Consider the following 21,116-nt stretch of genomic DNA (forward strand, 5'->3'; position numbering starts at 1 on the left):
ATTGATTCTGTGTATTGTTCTTTTAGTCTTCATTTCATTGATTTTTAAAATTTCCTTTTTTTTACTCATCTTTCATGTCTTGTTTTTCTCACCGTGTGAAATGGTTATTTACTTGAGATCTCTTTGACTGATTATGTAAAGCATTCATGGCTATGAATATTCCTCTTACCACTGTCTTTGCTATGTTGTGCTAAGTTGTATTTTTATTTTCATTTGCTTCTATGAATTTTCTGTTTGACCTTCTTTCTTCTAAGATATCCAATGATCATTTAAGAATGTATTGATTGCTGGGCACTGGTGGCTCACGTCTGTCATCTAGCTTCTCAAGAGCTGAGATGAGGATCATGGTTCAAAGCCAGCCTGAGCAGAAAAGTCTGTAAGACTCTTTTTTTGGGTTGTGGGGTTTGAACTCTGGGCATAGGCATTGTCCCTCAGCTCTTCAGAACAAGGCTAGCACTCTACCACTTGAGCTACAGCACCACTTCTGGTTTTCTGTTGGTTTACTTGGGATAAGAGGCTCATAAACTTTTGTGCCTGGGCTGGCTTTGAACAGCGATTTTCAGATCTCAGACTCCTGAGTAGCTAGGATTACAAGCATGAGCCACCAGAGCCCAGCTTGTGAGACTCATATATCCAATTAACCACCCCCAGACTGGAAGTGGTTAGAACACAAGTCTTGAGCATAAAACCTTAAGGACAGTACCCATTTACTGAGTTCAAGCCCCATTTACTGAGGAAAAAAAAGTGTATAATAATCACCGTATGCTTTTCTATTTTTTGTAGTTTCTTATATTGTTGATTTCTAGGTTTACTACATTGTGTATTTGTTAAGAGCTATTTTATAACCTAAAATATACCCTATTTTGGAGAAAGTTCTCTGGTCCACTGAAAATAATATGTAATCTGTGTCTTTGGTTAGAACATTCTGTAGACATATTAGATATGATCAATAATATAATTAAATTCTGAGGTTTCCCTGTTTTTTTTTTTTTTTTGGTCTGGATGAACTACATACTTGTGAGAGTGGGGTATTAGTGTTATACTACTACTGCCTTGATGTCTATTTCTGCTGGTAGTGTTTCTTCTGTGAAATTATTTTTACTAATTTGGTGCATAATAGTTTACAACTGTAATACATTCTTGATGGATGTTCCATTTATCAATATGAAGTCTCTTCTGAACAATTTTGGTTTGTCTACATTATCTATATTGCATAGATACTCCTGTTTGCTTTTGGAATCCATGGCTTATAGTACCATCTTCACACCTTTAACTTTAAGCTTACGTTTGTCTTTACCAATGAGATTCACTACTTGCATCTTGATTCTTAATTCAATCCACTAGTCGGTATCCATTGTGAAGAATTGAGACAATTAACATCAGAGTCATTATAGAAAAGTATGTGGTATTTCCTGTCATACTGTTTTTGTAGTATTTGGTTCTAATTCTCTTCTGCTTAAGTACTCCATTTGATGAGATTCTTTCCTGCATTTCCATGTTTGTGTTTATCTTCCTTTCTTTCTATGTGTAGAATTCTTCTAGGTATCTTCTGTAATTATGTTTCAGTGGTTATGAGTTCCTTTAGATTTTGCTTATCATGGAAAGTTTTTTTAAAATTTTTCCTTTAACGATGAATGCTAACTTTGCTAGATACAGTAACCTAGGCTGATAATTATTTTCTTTCAAGATGGAGGGAATTTTTGGTTGTTGTTTCTTTCTTCAGTTTGTTGTTCTAAAAGTTTCGTGTACTTGATTGACCATTTCTTTTCCAAGATGTAGAGATTCTTCTACTACTTTAGTGACTATGTTTAATGACATAGGTTGCGCTTCTTCTTCTGTGCCTATAATTCATAGGTTTAGTCTCTGCTGTCCCAGAGATCTTCAATGTTTCTTTTGTACTTCCTTAATTTTTTCCCTTCCTGTAACAATGTTCTAAATGATCTCTTCAAGTCCTGACATTTTGTCTTCTATTTGATCCAGCCTATTGGAGAAGCTTTCAACTCAAATTTTTATTTGACTTGCTGAACTTTTAATTTCTTGAATTCAATTTGATTTTTTTTCAGGATTTTGAATTTATGTTTCTACAGTTTCCTTCACTTCATGTTTAGTTGTATTCTCTTGGATTTAAGCATGCGTTTGTGTCTACTTGTAATTCATTAATCATAATTATAATCAATGTTTTGAACTTTTCATTTAGGTTTCATTCTTCCCCATCATTAGAGCCCTTTATTGTGGAACTATTTACCATTTGAGCAGTCATGTTGCCTTGGTTTTTGAGTTCCCCTCCCTTATTTGTTGTATTTCAGTACTGGGATTTACATGTCTGAGGCCAAGTAACTGATTAGAGGTTTTACTTGCCTCAGAGTTCAAAAATTTTAAAGTCACAATTATGAGAAGTCTTTAATTCAACTATGTATTTAAAAACTTCATTAAAATTCTGTTTTTTCCCCTAGTGTAATCAGCATGCTAAATCTAAAACAGATAATAGAAGATAAAGCAATCACATAGCCAACAGACTTTTGAAGATGAACTAGATATTGTAAAAATATAGTAAGCAATAGGTGGTGCTATTTTCAGAGGTATATATACCAATGAAAAAGAACTGAGATCTAAATATATATGAAACCTTGATATACAAGAATTGGTTTGCAGGTCAAGTAGAAAATATGGGAATTTTCAATAAACAATAAACTAGTTGGTTTCTCAACTAGAATAAAGAAGAATAAAATGGATCTCCACCTCATACAGTACAATAAAATCAATTACTGAAAAATAAAAATTAAAAAAAATTTTAAGCACATAAATATACCTTTATAATTTTAGAGATGGGAAGACAGCTAAAAGGATAGGCAAAAAGCAATTAATAGATTATGAAGATTAAGAACTCTTGTCCATTTCATCATAGAATGGAAAAGAGAGAGCACAAGTCTGGCAGAGTAATTTTTTTTTTTGGCAGAGTAATTTTTATAACAGATTACTCAATAAAGGATTAGTAACAAGGAGAATTGATATATAGCTATATCGAAACCCAATGGAAAAAATGACTAAATGATATGAAAAGGCATTTCATAGAAAAATGCCAATGTCTACATAATATCTATGTTCAAAGAGGAATGTAAGAGCCCTGGTCCTGGTGGATGGCATGGAGGGTTCAAACATCCTTTATTAACAAAGAAAATTTAATGTATCCTAATATTTGCCTTATTACAACAAAAATTCATTTCATTTGCACTTGGAATATTTAAAGAACTTATCCTTTTCTGCCTACATATTCATTAATTATTTGAAGTTACTTGATATTCCCCGAGTTAGTGATATATTTATTTTTCTATAGTTGAACAACTTTATGTTTTTTTCAGCTTATTCAATTTTCTATCCTACTTCACTGAGCTATCATATATGTCTATTCTAGCTTTTGAAGGATATTCAATGAACACAGTATGTACATTACAAAAATTAATTTAATTAAAAAACTCAAATGAAGAGAAATTCACATTGCCTCCTGGAAAGCATTCATATTTTTCTATTAAAATTGAGAGGTTTTCTAATGGAGCCTAATTTAGTTCATTTTACATCAAAATGAAAAACAAAAAATAAAACCTAACTCCAAATCTGGTTTCTTCATGTTCCTGGGTCTTTTGAAAAAATATTTAGCTTTCACACTTCCTTGAGTTTTCTAACCAAAGTTCAAAAACCTATCCTTCATATCCTCTTCTCCCATCTCCACAGGACAAATCAAGAAGTTCAGAAACACAAAGGGAAAACCAAGGTAATCAATTAAATGTTAAATAGTTCCAGAATTGAATACCTGAACGGAACAACGCTGGCCAATGACCCAAATAAATTTTAGGCACATGCTTTTCCATCTCAGAGCTATGTGGATAAAGGCAGGCTCACAACTTTCATGCCACCCTCTTCACAATGTATCACCCTATCATTGAATAATAGAAGACAAACACTGACCTAGTTTAGAAGTGCAGATGAAAAGAAAATGAAAACAGGATACATGACAGCAGCAAGGAAACCATGGCAACTAGAAGGGAGGGTTGTTTTGCTTACTTTATTTTGGTCAGAATAATCAGCAAGCTGAGCCTTCAGCTCTGTAATCTCAGCCTCCAGCAGACGGATCACTTCTTCATAGTCCATTTCCATTCCATGTGCCTGTCTCTGTGCAGCTTCAGCAAGATGAATTCGACTTCGCAAAGCTCTTGTTTCTTCAACCACAGCTTTGGCTTCCTGAAGAGTTCAAAGTTAGTGTTATTGGATAAAAACAAAACAGAACATGCAATAGTTTTGTATTCTACATAAAATATTTTCTTCCTTTGCTGGTTAGAATTCCAAGACTTAATACAGGTGTGTTCATCACTTCTTCACATGCAAAATGAAATATCTTTTATTTTATTATGTGGACTAGCTGTCTGGTCTTAGTTTTTCCTTTGTTGTTTTCCTAAGATAGTTTCAGTATGGATTCCCTAACTGCATATACCTAGCATAATGCTAGGAAAATAAAAGAACTGAAGAGAATTAAAAATGGAAAATAGAAGAAAGGACTTAGTCTTAGACAAAAGAGTAGGCTGAGACAAAACTGACAAGGCTCACATTCTAAAAAGGCTACTGCAACTTCTTCACATGTTGCTGAGAGATGAAGCCTAGATTAGCCCTCAGGGTAAAAGCTTTTTCTTGGACATCAGTCTCTATGCCTCACTTCTCATTTAAGGCACATGGTAGGATATTTAATAGTACAACATATACCTGTATCTGTAGGATTCAGCACCCATAGACATTTATTGAATATTTGTTCTACTTTAAGTGCTCCATTGTAATTTTCTTATTTGTAGAAAAGCATTAGCAGAAAGGCATGTTAAACAACAACAACAACAAGCCCTTTTCATTCATTAGTGACCAGAGACAAAGTCGCATCACCTATTCAATTAATGAACTCACACCCAAGTCTGCTTGACTCTAACATTAATGTTCTCTTTTCACAATTTTACTTCAATTTTAAATAGCAAAGTAAACCCAAACAAAAATCAATGATATACCACTCAAATCCTCTACCGTAGGAAGGGGTTAGGTGGCCAGTACCCCTTGTTCTCTCATAATGTTCCTTGGAGCTGGGTCAACAGCAGTCCTTGAGGACACCAATAAAATTTGACACAGCAGTTACTACACTGTAAACCACGTCTTTTTCTTTACTTGACATGCATTTCTCTCTTCTTTGCAATGGAACTTTCTGCTCCAATTGCCATGGCTAATATTAAGCTACAGTAATTTTAATTTTCTCAGAGCTGTTATGGGGCATTTGCTTTTGCTTGAGCCTAAAAACATTTGAAGTGCTGAGCGGGTTAGGAATGTGGACGTATTCTTATGGGTCAGTTTTGCACTCATACATTCAATAATTAATATTAAGTACTTACATGTCAAGTTCTGGCATAGGCAGTGAATAGCAAAGACAGAAAAATTTCCCTCTTGTCCCTCAAAATCTGCAGTTGAATTTGGAGAAATAGAGAGTGAAGATTTCATACACAAGACATCAGATTAGAGACCCACTGAAGGGACAGAGATGTAATTTTTCCAACAAGGAGCTTTATGAGCAAAAGGAACCATTTGTGCAAAGGCTCTGAAGTGGAACTGTGCTTTGCATCTTCAGAGAACAGGAAGGAGGCCAATGGGACATCAGTAGTGAACAGGAAAGGAGAGGAAGAAGTCATATTCAGATATGAGTGCAGAGTGAGTGTGGGGGTGGGTTGGAGTACAGGGGAAGACATCAGGCCATTCTAAGGGCTTTTATTTTGTGGGGGTGGGGGTAAGGAAAGTGATTAGAGGGCTTGAACTGAGAAGTAATAAGTGATATGAGCTGTTTTACTACTTGTACTACTCTGTTGAGAATAAACTAGAAGGACAATGTGAACACAGAAGAGGACAGGCAAAGCTCACCATGGCTCGGACAAGTATGTCAGTAGCAGAGATGGCGGGAAGCACCTAGATTCTAAATATAATTTAGAAGTAGAGCCAGTAGGTTAGGTCATCAATGATATTTATTTAGGAGACACTGCACCTAGACAATCATGTGATGTGATAAAAATACAAAGGGGCCTTTTTTCTGGTTCAGCTTAGAACATTAGATAGCAGTTAGATAAAAGGAGGAAGGAAAGAGAAAATGGTAGACAAAACAAAAACCAGAAACTATAATGTGAACGAAAGAGGAGAGGCAAGAAGAAATGGGGCACCTTTGAGAAATAATATCAGATGGACTTTGATTGGAGTAGCAGTTTCCTGTGGGGAAATAATTGATAATTAAAATGATAATAATAGGAGAGTAGAAATGGACAGATAGAGGAGCTTGAAACTGGGGAAGTCTTTAGGTTTTCTAAGTGAAAAAAAATGATATGGAAAAATATTTAGAAAGAGGGAGTCTGGTGCTATGATTCATGACTGTAATAGCAGCTGCTTGGAAGGCAGAGGTGGAAGGATAGTGATTTGAGGGCAGCCGAGGCAGTTCACATGAGAATCTACCTGAAGAACAAACTGGAAGGAAAGGACTGCCAGAAGTGAGGTGAGGGCATGATTCAAGCGGTAAAATGATTATTTAGCAAGTGCGAGGCCCTGGGTTCAGTTCCCAGTACCAAGGGGAAAAGCATGTTTTGAGGAAGCAGTCTGGTAACGGAGTGCAGGGAATAGAGGTATATGGCTAGCCAACAATAGACGGTGTGGCCTCCCACACCCCAGATTTCAATGAAGTTTTATCATCCTATATTGGAAATATCTTACAGTAGAGGGGCACTTGGGAAGGAAAAGGATGCCTACCTTGCCCACCATATTTGGCAGTCCCATTCAGGCATCCCAAGAAAGTCATCAGTGATTTTTCTGGGTCAAATTCATAGCAGACTGTTGGTGCCTGCATCAGCTTACTGGGACAGTTCTGTTCTAATGTGTCTTACGTGTCACCTCTGCTAATCTGCTCACTGGGACATGAGGTGTGTCTGTTAGCACCCTCATTTTAGATAAGGCAACGCACAGAAAGGCTCCGTAACTTTCTCACAATCACACACGTTGTCACTGGAAAGCTGAGATTTGTGATTTGAACCCATGCAGTTCAATTATAAACTTGATGTTCTTGGTTACTGTTCCCTACTAATCCATCAAATAGAGAAAATGCTTAAACAAACAAACAAAAATCACTCCTGGTGACAATACCAGGTACTAGCCCTGCATTTGTCCAGGATGTGGCCTGTAGAGTCAAGCACAAGCAGAAGCCACTATACTGATCCCCATTTTCTATTTAACCAGGCTAAAAAAACAAACAAACAAAAAAACAAACAAAATTAACCTGCCTCAAAAGGGCAGAAAATTCACCCTAGCTGCAGTGAAGAATAACTAATTTGATGATTTGTCTTCTTCACACTTACTTCATGTGGCTTTTATGCCTCTATAAAAACAGCACTTTTATTTTTGCTCAGAGAATGCTAGTTAATTAAATGAAGACTCTAGATGGAGATGGGGTTTATTCAGCCATTCTAGTGCACTGATGGCAATACAGTGTGGAGTGCAGCTGGGTGGTAAAAAGATGCAGAGGTTTTGATGCTGAATAAATTCATGCTATTTCTTTTGTAAATGTATAACTGTCAGGCTGGTGAATGTGACCCCTTAGCAAAGTTCTAGCCTAGTTCCCCCTAAATGGCTGTTTAAAAGATCAGTGCATGGAAATGATTACTTTTGGAGGAAACAGGAAAGAAAAGATAACAGCAGTATGCCGGATTTAGCAATAAAGGATCACATCAATCCATTTTCTCTTTACTTCCCAGGCTGCCTTCTAATAAATAACTGCAAAGCCTTCCGTGTCAGTAATATCTGAGCCTGAATTTTCCCAGTACCTCCCCATGAGCCTGAAATTTCAGTCGGGAGAAATGCTGTCATCAATTTACTGATTTACTTTGTACGGGAGCTTAATGCACAGTAGAAAGTTAGTTCACAAAAGAAAACCTAAGGTATGAAAATAAATCAGAAGAATCAACATAGACATGATTTCTTTTAGTGCAAAGTAGTATGAGCAAATTTAGTAGCAGAATTATAAAGTATAATCTGTCGGATTTTTTTTTTTTTTTTTTTGCGGAGCTGGGGGCAACACTGAGGAAATGACTCCAGCTCACCCTGCCCCTTTAAAATAAGGGGTTTCCTACCAACAATTTCACAAGGAATCTTTAGAGAAGATGGGACCAAATTCTCCTTTGAAAACATAATTCAAGCTAACGAAAATCCTTGTAGTCTACTGGGACAAGTGTGTTAGTTATGTGAGTATGATGAGATTAAGGGCAGTCTAAACTCAATGAAAGGACTATATATTATATCTTTTTTCTATATACAAAGCAACATACTTTCCAAGAAAACCAAGCAGCCATGACCCCACCCCCTTGCCTCCTCCTGCCCCACCTGCTAAAGGAGTAGTACAGTGGTAACATGATGCATGCCTAGAATAAAAAGCATGTGTCTTGGATGAGATGTATCTAGGCTAGTATTTTAGGTCTGTGATTTTTCTTTTATTCATCTTTCAGGCTCTCTGAGAGAGCCTCTTCATTTATATAGTGGGACACAACACCTATCTTTTAAGATTAAAAACAACTCTTACAGTAGGGGTTAAAAAAACTATTACAGTCCTATCCTTGGTACTGTTTTTCCCTTTCCTTTTCATTATTTGAGAAAAATACATATAATGCCCTATGCTATCAGTGAGCCTGAGTAGATAATTTTTTAAGGCTTTTCCTGAGACAGTCAATTAGTAATAGCAGCTCTTGAACTTTAGAGAGGTTGTTTGGCAACATCATTTTCATGTGTCCTTTTTTTTTAATGCTAGCAAAAATTATGTAAAACCATTTCCTCTCTAGTTATGAGTTCTAACGGCTCCCTAAAGTAGCAGGAAGGAGCCATTAACTACAGTTACACATTGGTAATTAGGCTAGCATAGCCATATCACTAACCCTGGAAGTTCCGTAAATTTTAAGCTAATCAGTAAATCTTCCAAATGTCAATGTCTGACAGGAGAAAACAGGAGAGTGCAAAGAGATATATGTTTCAGTGCAACGTAACTTAGGCTACAGAGTCCTAAAGAATACAGTGTCTTATCAGTTTCCCACATTCATGCATTTGAAAACCTTTCCTGGTCATGGCCCCATGATAGCTTATGAAAAAGATTAAGGGTTACTGCTGGAAGAAGGCTGTTCAGTAAAAAGCGCATAAAAGTAAAAGCAAGTTATGTACATAACTTGAGGGTAGGGATGGGATGGAGAAAGATAGGGGCGAACCATGGAAAGGGTGACATCAAGATGCACTGTATTCGTAACTTGTGCAAATATTTTTGTACAATTTCTTCATAAAGACAGATAAACAAAAAACAAGTTATATCTATTATCTTTAACTTGTGTATCTGATTTTTTTTTTTGGGGGGTCCGGTCGTGGGGCCTGAACTCTGGGCCTGGGCGCTGTCCCTCAGCTCTTCAGCTCAAGGCTAGCGCTCTACCACTTGAGCCACAGCGCCACTTCCGGCTTTTTTCTTTTTGCTTATGTGGTGCTGAGGAATTGAACCCAGGGCCTCGAGCATGCAAGGCAAGCACTCTACCACTGAGCCACCTTCCCAGCCCCTGATTCATTTTTACTACCACTTTCAAAGGCTAACCTCCAAGTGCTTTAGATACCTTTCTGAATGAATTTACAATTTACCCCACAGTCATGGGTACAGATGGGCGAGAATCTGAGTTCACAAAACTTAAATACCTCTGGTAGAAACTCTCTCTTTTCTCTTCCTTTTTTCCCCTCTGTGTGCATCCAGCCCTGATACTCAATGCCTTTCTTAACCAGTCACTAAGCACTGGGGTCTTTGATGTAACTGGCAGCTATTTCTGGATTCCATTTGCACCTACTACATTACTGATCCAAGTATTGGCCACTTTCTGCTTGTGGTACTAATGAAAATCACAAGTACTGTATACTGTGTTCCTCAACGTAATGTAATCTACATACTTCTGAAGGATCAGATTTCCTAAAATACTGCCCAAATTTAAGTATATTGTTCATGATAAAATAGATCCTCACTTTCCATATGTCAAAGTTCTTCATTGCCTATTCCAGATCAATCTTTCACTCTAGTGCACTCAACTCTCTTATAGTACCAATTTATATTAAAATCCTAGACTACATTCTCCCACTTTGAAGATGCTGTTGGTAACATCATTCCACTAGGTTTATAAGCTTTTCCCTCTGTCTACTTCTCACCTGTTCTTCAAAATCTGCCTCAGCTTTCAATCTAATTTTTCTAATTCTAGTTATTGATAATCATTCTGCTTTTTATCCTTTATAAAATCTGTTATTTACAATTAACCACATAGTACCATTTCCTACTTCTATCCTGAAGGAACATTAAAATTTTTTATTATTTAACTTTTTAATATCAAAGGGTCTTGACTGCCCAAATGAGAACATAAATTGAGACTATGCATATATACTATGAATAGGTATTCCACTTGAAAGAAAATGAGAAATAACTGAGCATGAAAATAACTGAGCAAAAAATAAGTTTCACTTTTCATATATAATAATCATTAGAGAGACCTTTATTAGGCAAGAATCTTCCATAGGAATATTTTTTCATAAATTTTTTTTATTTTAGGTGAATATTTGAATTACATGTCATTAAATAACTATATACTATGGAAAATGCATATAATGAAAAACAATTTTGTTATGCTCTTTGGATATAAATTCTAAAAAAAAAACCCTTCTATTGTATCTATCAAGCAAATGAATATATAAAAACCTAGCAAAATGCTCTTTCCCAGCTCTCTCTCTTTCCCAGCTCACTTTTCCCAGGTCTTTCCCAAGTCTTTCCGAGTTGCATGGAGGGCCAACATGGCCTGGTGCCAGCCAGAACAATGAATAAACCTACCGCTTACCTGAATACCACGTGTGTGGTGTGGTTCTTACTCGGCTACCTCTTTTTAAAAACCTAACATAAATGGTGCCGTTGAAACCCGGGAAGGCCTTAAAGTCAGTATAGGTGGGATTCTTTTCTGTTTTTTTGTTTTTTCCCTTTTTGCTCTGAGGAATACTCACAGTTCTGACGGCCTTTTGCGAACCCATCTGTCTGCTACGGACACAGTGCATCGATACCATTGCTGGCCTTCACATCCACATCTACACCACTTCTCTACTCTGGTGAGTGAAACTACTCTCTACGGTTCTCTGTTGCTCAGTCTCTGTCCAAACGTGGCGCCATGCCAGAGAGCTCCTAGAGCCTTTAGCTGAAAGGCCGGTCACTTCTGAAGCCGAAGATGCTTGGTTTTGGGGGCTTGGCCATTTCTCTCTAAAGGGCTCTGGGGGAAGTCGGGATGCGGCTTCTGCCTGCTCAGCTCTCCTTCATTCACCAGACTGACTTTCCTACACATTTACTGGGGTGCTGCGAATAATGCCTGAGTGGTGAAACCCCTTTGAAATGCCTCCCGCGTTCCCTGGAAAGCCAGAGAGCCTAATTTTTATGCCATTCTCAGATGTAGACAGTTTTTGCCACTGCAATGGTAAATGGTCAGAAGTCTGTTTACTTTCAGGCTCCCTTTGCTCTCTCTCTGCCAATCATGTCTAATGTTCCCTATCTCTTCCTTTCTCTTTTCTACAACACTTTGGCTTGTGCCCTGAAGAGTGTGATGCAAGCTGGGTCCTGGGGACCCCCTTTTAGGTTCCCTCTCAAAGGATAGCCAAACTAGGCTTGATCTATTTGTTCAGGCTTTCTTTGCATTTTTTCAGAAATTCGCCATCTTGAGTTCACCATCTTGGCCACATGGCAGGTTAAGGGTTTGGCCCCATCTGACCCTTAACCTTCCACTAAGTTTACAGCTCCATCCATCTATTCTAAGGTGCCTTGCTAACAAGTTGCTCTTTTCACAGGCCCTGGTAACCGAGGCCCAACCATCTGATGTGCTTTGTTAGCAAAGATGTCTACACATTGTTGTCAAAAATTTTAGGTTTTGAGTTTTGCCTTTTTTGTTTTGTGTTGTGTATTCTACTACTGACTACATGGTTCTAAAATACTGGGCATATCTGTGCTAAAATTCTCATCACATCTAATGACTTTTGTCATTGCAGAATATTTGTTGGTCAGTTCTTGATAAGGAGCAGGTAAGCTCTACTTATTCTATTTGATCTCCTTGTTGCTTTAATTGGAAATAATAAAGGCCTTTTGTGGCAAAAACTGCAGTTCAAAGCCAGCCTAGGCTGAAAAATCCCTAAGACTCCATCTCCCAACTAACCTGCAAAGAGCCAGGCTGGAAGCATGGGTCAAGACTCTTATCTCTAACCAGCCACACACTGGAAGTGGTACTATAACTCAAAGTGGTAGAGCACTAGCCTTGTGCTCAGGGACAGTGTCCAGGCCTTGAGTTCAAACCTCCTTGGATACCAACTGGGATAAACCATCCTAGCAACGAGCACCTAGACTCAGCCAGTCTGGGGAACAAGGGAACATGGAGAGGAGTAAGAGGAGATGATGTCACATCAGCTACTTTGTGCCTGCCCTTTCAAAATTAACCAGAGCTGGGAGGTCAATAGAAGAAGCCTGCCCATCTAATTTCCATACCTGTCTACCTATTTTTTTATTTTTATTTTTTTTGTGTCCGGTCGTGGAACTCTGGGCCTGGGCGCTGTCCCTCAGCAATTCAGCTCAAGGCTAGCACTCTACCACTTGAGCCACAGCGCCACTTCTGGCTTTTTTCCTTTTTGCTTATGTGGTGCTGAGGAATCGAACCCAGGGGTTCATGCATGCAAGGCAAGCACTCTACCACTGAGCCACCTTCCCAGCCCCCCGTCTACCTATTAACTGAACAGGAATTTAGATTCTTGCCTTTGTCACTTGACTTCTCCTCTAACTAGTCGCCAGATGTCAGAAGTAGCTAGGGACATTTCTACCAATATTTTCAGCCCCAAGTCCTTCCTCTTGCCATTTATTTGTTCTCTAGTATTTTTTTCCAGCCCCTCAATGTCTCATGAGATTTCTCCAGACTTCATCTAAGGACTCACGCCACCAAGGGACAGCTGCTGCTCACTGCCTTCTCTAGGAGGGGACCAAATTCCAGCCTTTTACCCCTGTCAATGCCCCCTTGTCAGCAGGAAGTAGCCAGAGAGAATCCGTGCCCTATTTCATTATTATTAAAAGGCTGGAATGTAAGGTCCACTCCTGGATGGTGAGCAGACTCCACCCTCCTTGCAGCAAAGTCTCCACCTAGTACCTGCGTTACCTAGGCAATTGGTACACCTGGAAGAGGTCACATCTGCATCCGCTAAGGTCACATCTGAATTTGATGTGGCCACATCTTTCTTAGCCCATACCCTAGACAAGGCCTAGCTCAGGCCCAGACTCTCTCTTTCCCAGCTCTCTCCCAGCTCACTTTCCCAGCTCTCTTTTCCCAGGTCTTTTTCTCAGGTCTTTCCCAGTCACATGGAGGGCCAACATGGCCTGGTGCCAGCCAGAACGATGAATAAACCTACCCCTTACCTGAAAAACAACAACAACAAAAAAATCCTAGCAAAAGAAAGCAAATATCAAGGTTGAAAAGGGGTAGTTATAGTTGTTTGGGAGGTTTACTTCTTTTTTTTTTTTAAATTAAATACATGATTTAAAAATTATATATACTAATTTATATTTTCTTTAAAAAATGACAATTTCCCAACATGACTAAATTCAGTCTGTGTTCTCAAGGACTACAGTATAATCACAAACATTCCTTCCAACCCCCCCCCCCATTATTTATTCCACAATTTATATAGAAAAACTTCCTTGTATGTATAAAATTGTTAGATAATTTGCTAGATGAAGAAGCAAAGACTTCTTTAGTTTGTATCTAAGAAACAAATGTTTCCTTTTGCAAAGGAAGATTTTGTAAGCTTTCTGAAGGAAAATCAGGTCATAAAAATTATAATTAGATTGAATTAACCTTCCCTAGAGTTATCAAGTACTTTACCTGCCTTACTCTTGAGTATCAATGAAAATCAAAGAAACAATTTCAATCTCCTTTATGAATAAGTTCCTAATTAAGAACTAATACCTGAGTATAGCTAACTGATAAGTTTCACTTACTAATATCTGATGATACATTTCACAATATAATATCAACTATTTAAACCCTATTTTGGCATTATATTAAACACTGAACAAGTATTTTCTTGTTTAGTGAACGCTGACATAAAGCTAAACTATTCTGGTTACCAACATAGCAAATGAACATTTATAGTGTTGGAAGGGCTGTATTCCCCCCCTCCCCCTCCCCCCCAAAAAATCAGAGTTTAAAACCTTCTTCTTCTAGTGCTGGTGGCTCATTTTGTAGTCCTAGCTACTCAGGAGACTGAGACAAGAGGATCACGGTTTGAAGCTAGCCACACAGGAAAGTCCTTGAAACTCTTACCTCCAATTAACCATCAGCTGAAATGGAGTTGTGGCCTCAAATGGCAGAGAACTAGCCTTGAGCAAAAAAGGTCAGGGGCAAAATCTAGGCCTTGAGTTCAAGCACCAAGATCAGCAAAAACAACAATAAAGAACAGAACTGGCTATCATAATAACAGAAAAAGGAAGGAGGAGGAGGAGAAGAAAAGTTATGAGAGAAAGAAGGGAGGGAGTGAAGGAGGAAGGAAAGAAAGGGAGGAAGGAAAGGAAGAGGCTAGGAAAGGAAAGAAGGGAGAAGAGCATGCCACAATATTTAAGGCATATATAAAACTGTGAAATTTGTTACCAAAGACATATATGATGGTCACTTCCCAGATGCGTTATTTATAGAGAAAACAATTGTAAAGACCAACTAAGCCCCAAACTGACCCAAGATTATATATGAACGTAATCTGTAATGTTGGAATACATAGTATAACACATGGTTGCTACAACAAACCAATTTGAAAATAAAGTGGAAAGTGTAGACTCACAAAAATGTGAATTGAAGATATGAGGGAGATTTTGGTGGAATATACATCTGAAACATGGTAAGAATGTTTTTTTCAAAGTTTTAATGAAGAAAAGAAAAATAAAAAGTACATTGTACAACACAAAAAATGGTATTTAAAAATATTAAAAAAGGTAGAACAGCCATTTGTATACAAACTTTGGTTCTGAAATGGAAAGAATTTGATAAATGACCTCACGACATAAAAAGATCTCATGTATTGGTCTGAGGAAAAAGAAAAACCATGATTAACTATAAGAATATGAGAGGATAAAAGAGGAAAAAAGCACAATTGGGAAGGGGAAGCAGAAAAGATAGGACAAATATGGCAAGAGGGACAAGAGTTATATCTCGCTAGGAACTATATAAGAAAGCCAACTGCTTTCCTTACCGAGAAATTGTAAAGAAAATATGAATCTACAGTTATAGATGATCTTTTGCTATCCAACTGGGTGATAACAAATCTAAGCAAATACTGTCAAATACTTTATGGCTTATTTACATGGGATTAGGCATAACTAGAGAAATCTTGTTTTAAATTCATAATAAACATTTTGTGAATATATCATTTACTACACCGTCAGGAGGCCCAGGCTGAAAGAAGACTATCGAAAGTGTTTCTCGCACAGCAAACTGCCTTATCACCACTTCCTGCTCCAGTAACATTTACCAGTTTGTCAGTCAAAGTAATATATATTGCTTCAACACACACAAAAAAATGCAAGTGCTTGACATTTATGTAGAAATGTATCCTGAGAAGTGCTCTCTCAGCAACTGATAAGGGAGTTTTAAAGATGTATGCTTGTTGGTTTTTAGGTAAATATGAAAAATTATAAGGGATAATGTCACTTTTGTATCTGAATATACTTCTAACAACTTACCAGCTCCACGGTACCTCTTATGAAAAACTGACAGTCCTGCTCTATTTCTTTGTTTATCTGCATGATGCCACTATAAGTATTTGATATAAATGTCTTAGAAATTCTTTTGCCAAAAGTTTCTTCTAGGTTACGACAGGCCTATGTACAAAGCAGCTGATGAGGAAGTGTGTATGTGGTCTTTAAGAGTATGGAACCAAAAACACTTGTATCATCATGTACTTAGGTAGGCCAACCTGTTCTAGGCAATACTATAATCTAACTGCAGGGCTTCTATGAAGAGTAATATTATATCTCTTCCAAACAACTTCACACTGAAAATTCTGTGACTCAAGTTAATACACCACAATTAACATGACTTTTATCACACAAGGAAGGTAATAGCATTTCTCTCAGAATCTTTAAAATTGGCAAGCTTTTTTTCCTCATTAAGAAATGAGCATTCTGCCAGTGGCTCACACCTGTAATCCTTGCTACTCAGGAGAATGAGATCTGAGGATGGTGGTTCAAAGCCAACCTGGAGCAGAAAATTCCATGAGACTCTTTATCTCCAATAAACTATCCAGAAAAACACAAAAGGGGTGCTGTGCTCAAGTGGCAGAGCACGAGCCTTGAGTATAAAGAGGCTCAGGGACAGTGGCTAGGCCCTGAGTTCAAGCCCTAAGACTGGCAAAAAAGAAAAAAAAGAAAAAGAAAAGAAATGGGCATTCTGAAATGGATATGGATACTTGTATTCGTCTGTTTTCTTTTTTTTTTTTTTTTTTTTGGGTCCGGTCGTGGGGCCTGAACTCTGGGCCTGGGCGCTGTCCCTCAGCTCTTCAGCTCAAGGCTAGCACTCTACCACTTGAGCCACAGCGCCACTTCCGGCTTTTTTTCTTATGTGGTGCTGAGGAATCGAACCCAGGGCCTCGAGCATGCAAGGCAAGTGCTCTACCACTGAGCCAACTTCCCAGCCCCTCATCTGTTTTCTGTTGCTATAATGAAATACTTGAAGCTGGAGAACTGGTCAATAAGTTTGTTTAGCACACATTTTGGGATGCTGGCAGTCTGAGCAGTATGATGCCCATTCTGAGAAGGGACCCTTTGGATGTATTCCACCATAGCAGATGGTATCAGGACAGAAGTGTGTGAAGGGGAAAGGGGCTTGCAAGTGTGAAAGGGAGTAATCATTTGGAGACATAGGTCCATGGTTTTCCAAGGTACATCTCCAATGATGGAAGGCTCTTTCCATCTTTCAATGGTTCTACTACCTCTTCCTATATACTCCTGAGGACCAAGCTTTCAACCTAGGAACTTATGGGAGATACTCAACTTATATCTAAAACATAGCAACATCTCTGTTTGCCAATGGTTGCTTAGAACGCTAACATTCTTGTTCAGTGAATCATAAAGTGTGGCTGGCATCTGTATAAACGGGAATGGCAAACATCTTCATGTTCCTTTCCCAGGTAAGCTTTCTTTACCCATGGCAGTCTCTTGGGCAGAGTCTAATGGCAGAAAATAGGAGAGTCAATTTTTCTGAATCTTATGATTTAGAATTAATGCTGAAAAATGCAACTAATTTTGTGTAATTAGCTTCTTTAGACTACCATCATTTCTACTTTTATAATTTTATGTATTTTGTAATTTACAATTTTCTTAAAGAGATTTCAAAAAACTGCTTAAGATAACTGTAGATCTACAAGCAGTTGGAACCCCCCCCCCAACAGAATTCCTAAGTTCTCCCCATTCAATCCCAAGTGCTTGTATCTTGCATTACTATAGAAGACTATCATAACCAGAAAACTGACATTGATACAATCCACCAACCTTACTTAGATTTAGGCAGCTTACACACTCACAGCAGTAAAAAGGAGCCACCTGTGTGTTTACACAACAATCTGGATGGATACTAAGGGAGTGATGCTGAGTGAAGAGAGCCAATTCCCCCAAAATGATATACTATATGATTATACGGCTATCATGGTTTTTGGTGGGTTTTTTTTTATGTTTTGGGGAGGAGGGAGCTTAACTCAGAGCTTGGGCACCGTCCCTAAGCTTTTTTTGCTCAAGACTAGCACTCTACCAGTTTGAGCCATTACTCCACTCTGGTTGTTGTTGGTTAACTGGAGATAAGAGTCTCATGGACTTTCCTGCCTGGGCTGGTTTTGAACCTTGATCATAAGATCTCAGCCTTCTGAGTAGCTAGGATTACAGGTGGACCCAATGGCAACCAACTGAAGGTATGGCATTAATGAGTGATAGAGATAGCTAACAGATTAGCAGCTGTCAGGAATTAAGAGAACAGGGGAAGAAGACAGCAATGGCCATATAGGAGTAGTGTGATGGCTCTTTGTGAAGATTTTGAGTGGCAAATGAAAAGCATGCTGCATTTCACTATAGCAAGCTTTAAGAACAGAAAGGAGTTACTAGTCAAATATACACACTTTTCCTCTTTTTCTCTCTAAAGATGAAACGGCATCTTAGACAACCTGGCAGTACCGTCCTGTACAATTAGTCATCATTTAAATTAGTAAGGAAGAATACTAAGGGAGTGAGTGGTCATATCAGTTCTAAAGCTCAGCGGTTCATTGTTCTTAAGAATACAACTGCTCAAACATAAAATGGTAAATAATTTTTAAATAATCACTTATTGTTATTGTTCCTCTTGAGGATAAATTTAATTTGCTGTTGAATTTTTCTTGGTTGCTGCGTCCATAAGCTGCCAGAGCACATCTGTCAGTCAAGTTCATGCTCAACCTTGACCCTCCACAGAGAATCCCGTTCTGGTAGGATCCTACACTTCATTCTCTCCTCAAGCATCTGACTTCACATAGGCACAGCTGAGGCAGCTGCAGGCTGGCTTCTTGGCAGCTAGAGAAGTTGCCAAGTGATCAGGGCCAAGACGGGTTCAGACAAGTCAAGTATTTTGGTTTTAGATTTGTCACCAATTCGTTACTGCCTGAAGTCATAACACTAAACTGAAAGAAATAAAAACTTTTGAAAAACAACTTAAGTGTGAGAATCAGTTTTAGTGATGTTGATCAGAGCAAGCTGCTGTAAGAATGGCCCATACCTGTTAAAAGTTGTTAGGACTTGAATAAAACAACAACAACAAAAACAAAAAGTAAAATTTCATGGGAAATTGTGCTCATGAGTTGAAAATACTATGACTGGGTTGTTCTGTAAGGCACACACACAAAAGTACCTCATCAAAAACACTGAGCTTTTAGGGAACATGAGCCATTTCATATGGAACAGTGAGCATGTATTCTGGTAGCTATTTCTGATTGAAATAAACAAACAAGGAACCTGATCCCTTATGGCTGTGTTTGATACTTAGTTCCTTCTACTCCTTTCTTATTGTTCATCTGCCCCTTCTCTCTCATTTAGTTCCCCAGGGCTTCTTTTAAATCACTGCAATAAATATAGTTAAAAATAATTTCAATAACTTAAAATAGCTCTTTTAAAAGCCAGGCCACTGCCTTGCAATACTCAGAACAAACAGTATTAGATACTTTTATGAGTGACTAAAGGTTATTAGATTGTGGTCTGTTCTCTTTGGAAGCAAGTGATAATCACTGGAAAGCAAAATCAATCTTGTGGCTATTCTGCTTTTGTCATAGAATTCAAATTAAAAAATCCAGAGATGTATAAAATATGTTCCATTATATGAAATATCATTGTTTTGGATTACATTTCACTTTAAGAAACTGTATTGCTCTGGGTGCCTGTAGCTCATGCCTGCAATCCTACCTACTCAGGAGGCTGAGATCCAGAGGATTAAAGATCAAAAAGCTACCCCTAGGGAGTTAAGTCCTGAGAGTCCATCTCCAACACACACACACACACACACACACACACACACACACACACACACACACACACACACACACACACACACACACACACACACACACACACACACACACACCCCCCTAGCAAAAAGGGCTGCAGGTGTGACTCAAGTGGTAGAGCACCAAGTACACCAAGCAAGCCAAGTAGGTAGAAGCCCCAAGATAGAGCTCCAGAACCAGTGAAAGAGAGAAAAAGCACATTATATAAGATGTCATAGTTGACTTGTAGTGTCTGTGCTCAGTTATTTGAAGCTGTGTAAGTGTCATGGATACCGTTACTAACACTGCTCAGGATATGTGTGTAAATTCTGTGAGTCATCATAATACTTCAAAATTGAAGACAATAAATTTAATAATCCTGTGTTCTTTGCCAAAGGTAGCTGCTAAGCTGTGAAAGGTTTTTTTTTTTAAAGATTTACTGTACTTGAAGCTTCAATATGAGATTTGATTCATTAATCAAAGAAAAATATGGCAGCCTGATTTACATTTTTCTCATCAAAGCATCACAATGTGTGTGAACAAGCTATTTCTTTTGTTTCTTAATGGTTTTTATTGTAAAAATAGTGTACACAGGGTTATAGTTACATGAGTAAGGTAATGAGTATATTTCTTATTGAACGTTGTTATCTCCTCCCTTGTTTATCCCCTACCATCCCTTACCTCCCCAACTCCCCAATGCCTCCTCCCTGCCAAGTTGTAAAGTTTGTTTTCAATATAGTGTCTTGTATATCTCATTGTTACAATGGGTAAACCTGTATCCCTATTTCAGCATTTTGTTATTTCCCTTCCCCTCCCCAAATTATATGTGTGTATATACATATATATGTACGTATATATGTACATATATACGTACATATACATATATATACACACACATATATATGTATATAGATGTATATACAAGATGCAGGGCACCAACATCAAATACAGTGAAAACAGGGGTTATACCGTGGGGGAAGCACATACAAAAGAAGTAAAAAAAATCACATAGTTCATTTTAAGATGTTAAAAACAATATAAGCAAGAAAAAAACAATCGTGTCCCTATCTTGGGGTTCATTTCAATTAACATCATCTTATATGGTCATATGTACATAGCTTTTGACCTTTTCTGCCTGTCCTAGACTTATACTACTTATTGCAAATAAGGGAAACCATGGGACCTATGTTTCTTTGGGTCTGGCTTATTTCACTTAATATAATTTTTTCCAACTCTTTCCATTTCCTAATAAATGGGGCAATGTCATCCTTTCTGATGGAGGAATAGAAGTCCATTGTATATATAAATATACCACATTTTCTTGATCTATTCGTCTACTGAGGGGCATCTGGGTTGGTTCCATATCTTAGCTATGGTAAATAATGCTGCAATAAACATAGTTGTGTTGGTAGCTTTCGTATAGCCTTGTTTGTGATCGGTTGGGTAAATGCCCA

At 38.0% G+C, this 21,116-nt stretch overlaps 1 protein-coding gene across 2 annotated transcripts in view; it reads right to left on the bottom strand.

The window, feature by feature from the left end:
- The window catches only part of Stxbp4 (syntaxin binding protein 4), a 126,032-nt gene that overhangs the window by 47,428 nt on the left and 57,488 nt on the right, over positions 1 to 21,116 (bottom strand). For both annotated transcript variants that reach the window (XM_069993259.1, XM_069993260.1), the window contains one exon: positions 4,060 to 4,236. In XM_069993259.1, the coding sequence (XP_069849360.1) occupies positions 4,060 to 4,236 (177 nt within the window). The remainder of the gene's footprint in view (positions 1 to 4,059; positions 4,237 to 21,116) is intronic.

The sequence above is a fragment of the Dipodomys merriami genome, unplaced genomic scaffold (genome assembly GCF_024711535.1).
Source record: "Dipodomys merriami isolate MVZ:Mamm:240054 unplaced genomic scaffold, mDipMer1.0.p SCAF_42, whole genome shotgun sequence".
NCBI classification, from domain to species: domain Eukaryota; kingdom Metazoa; phylum Chordata; class Mammalia; order Rodentia; family Heteromyidae; genus Dipodomys; species Dipodomys merriami.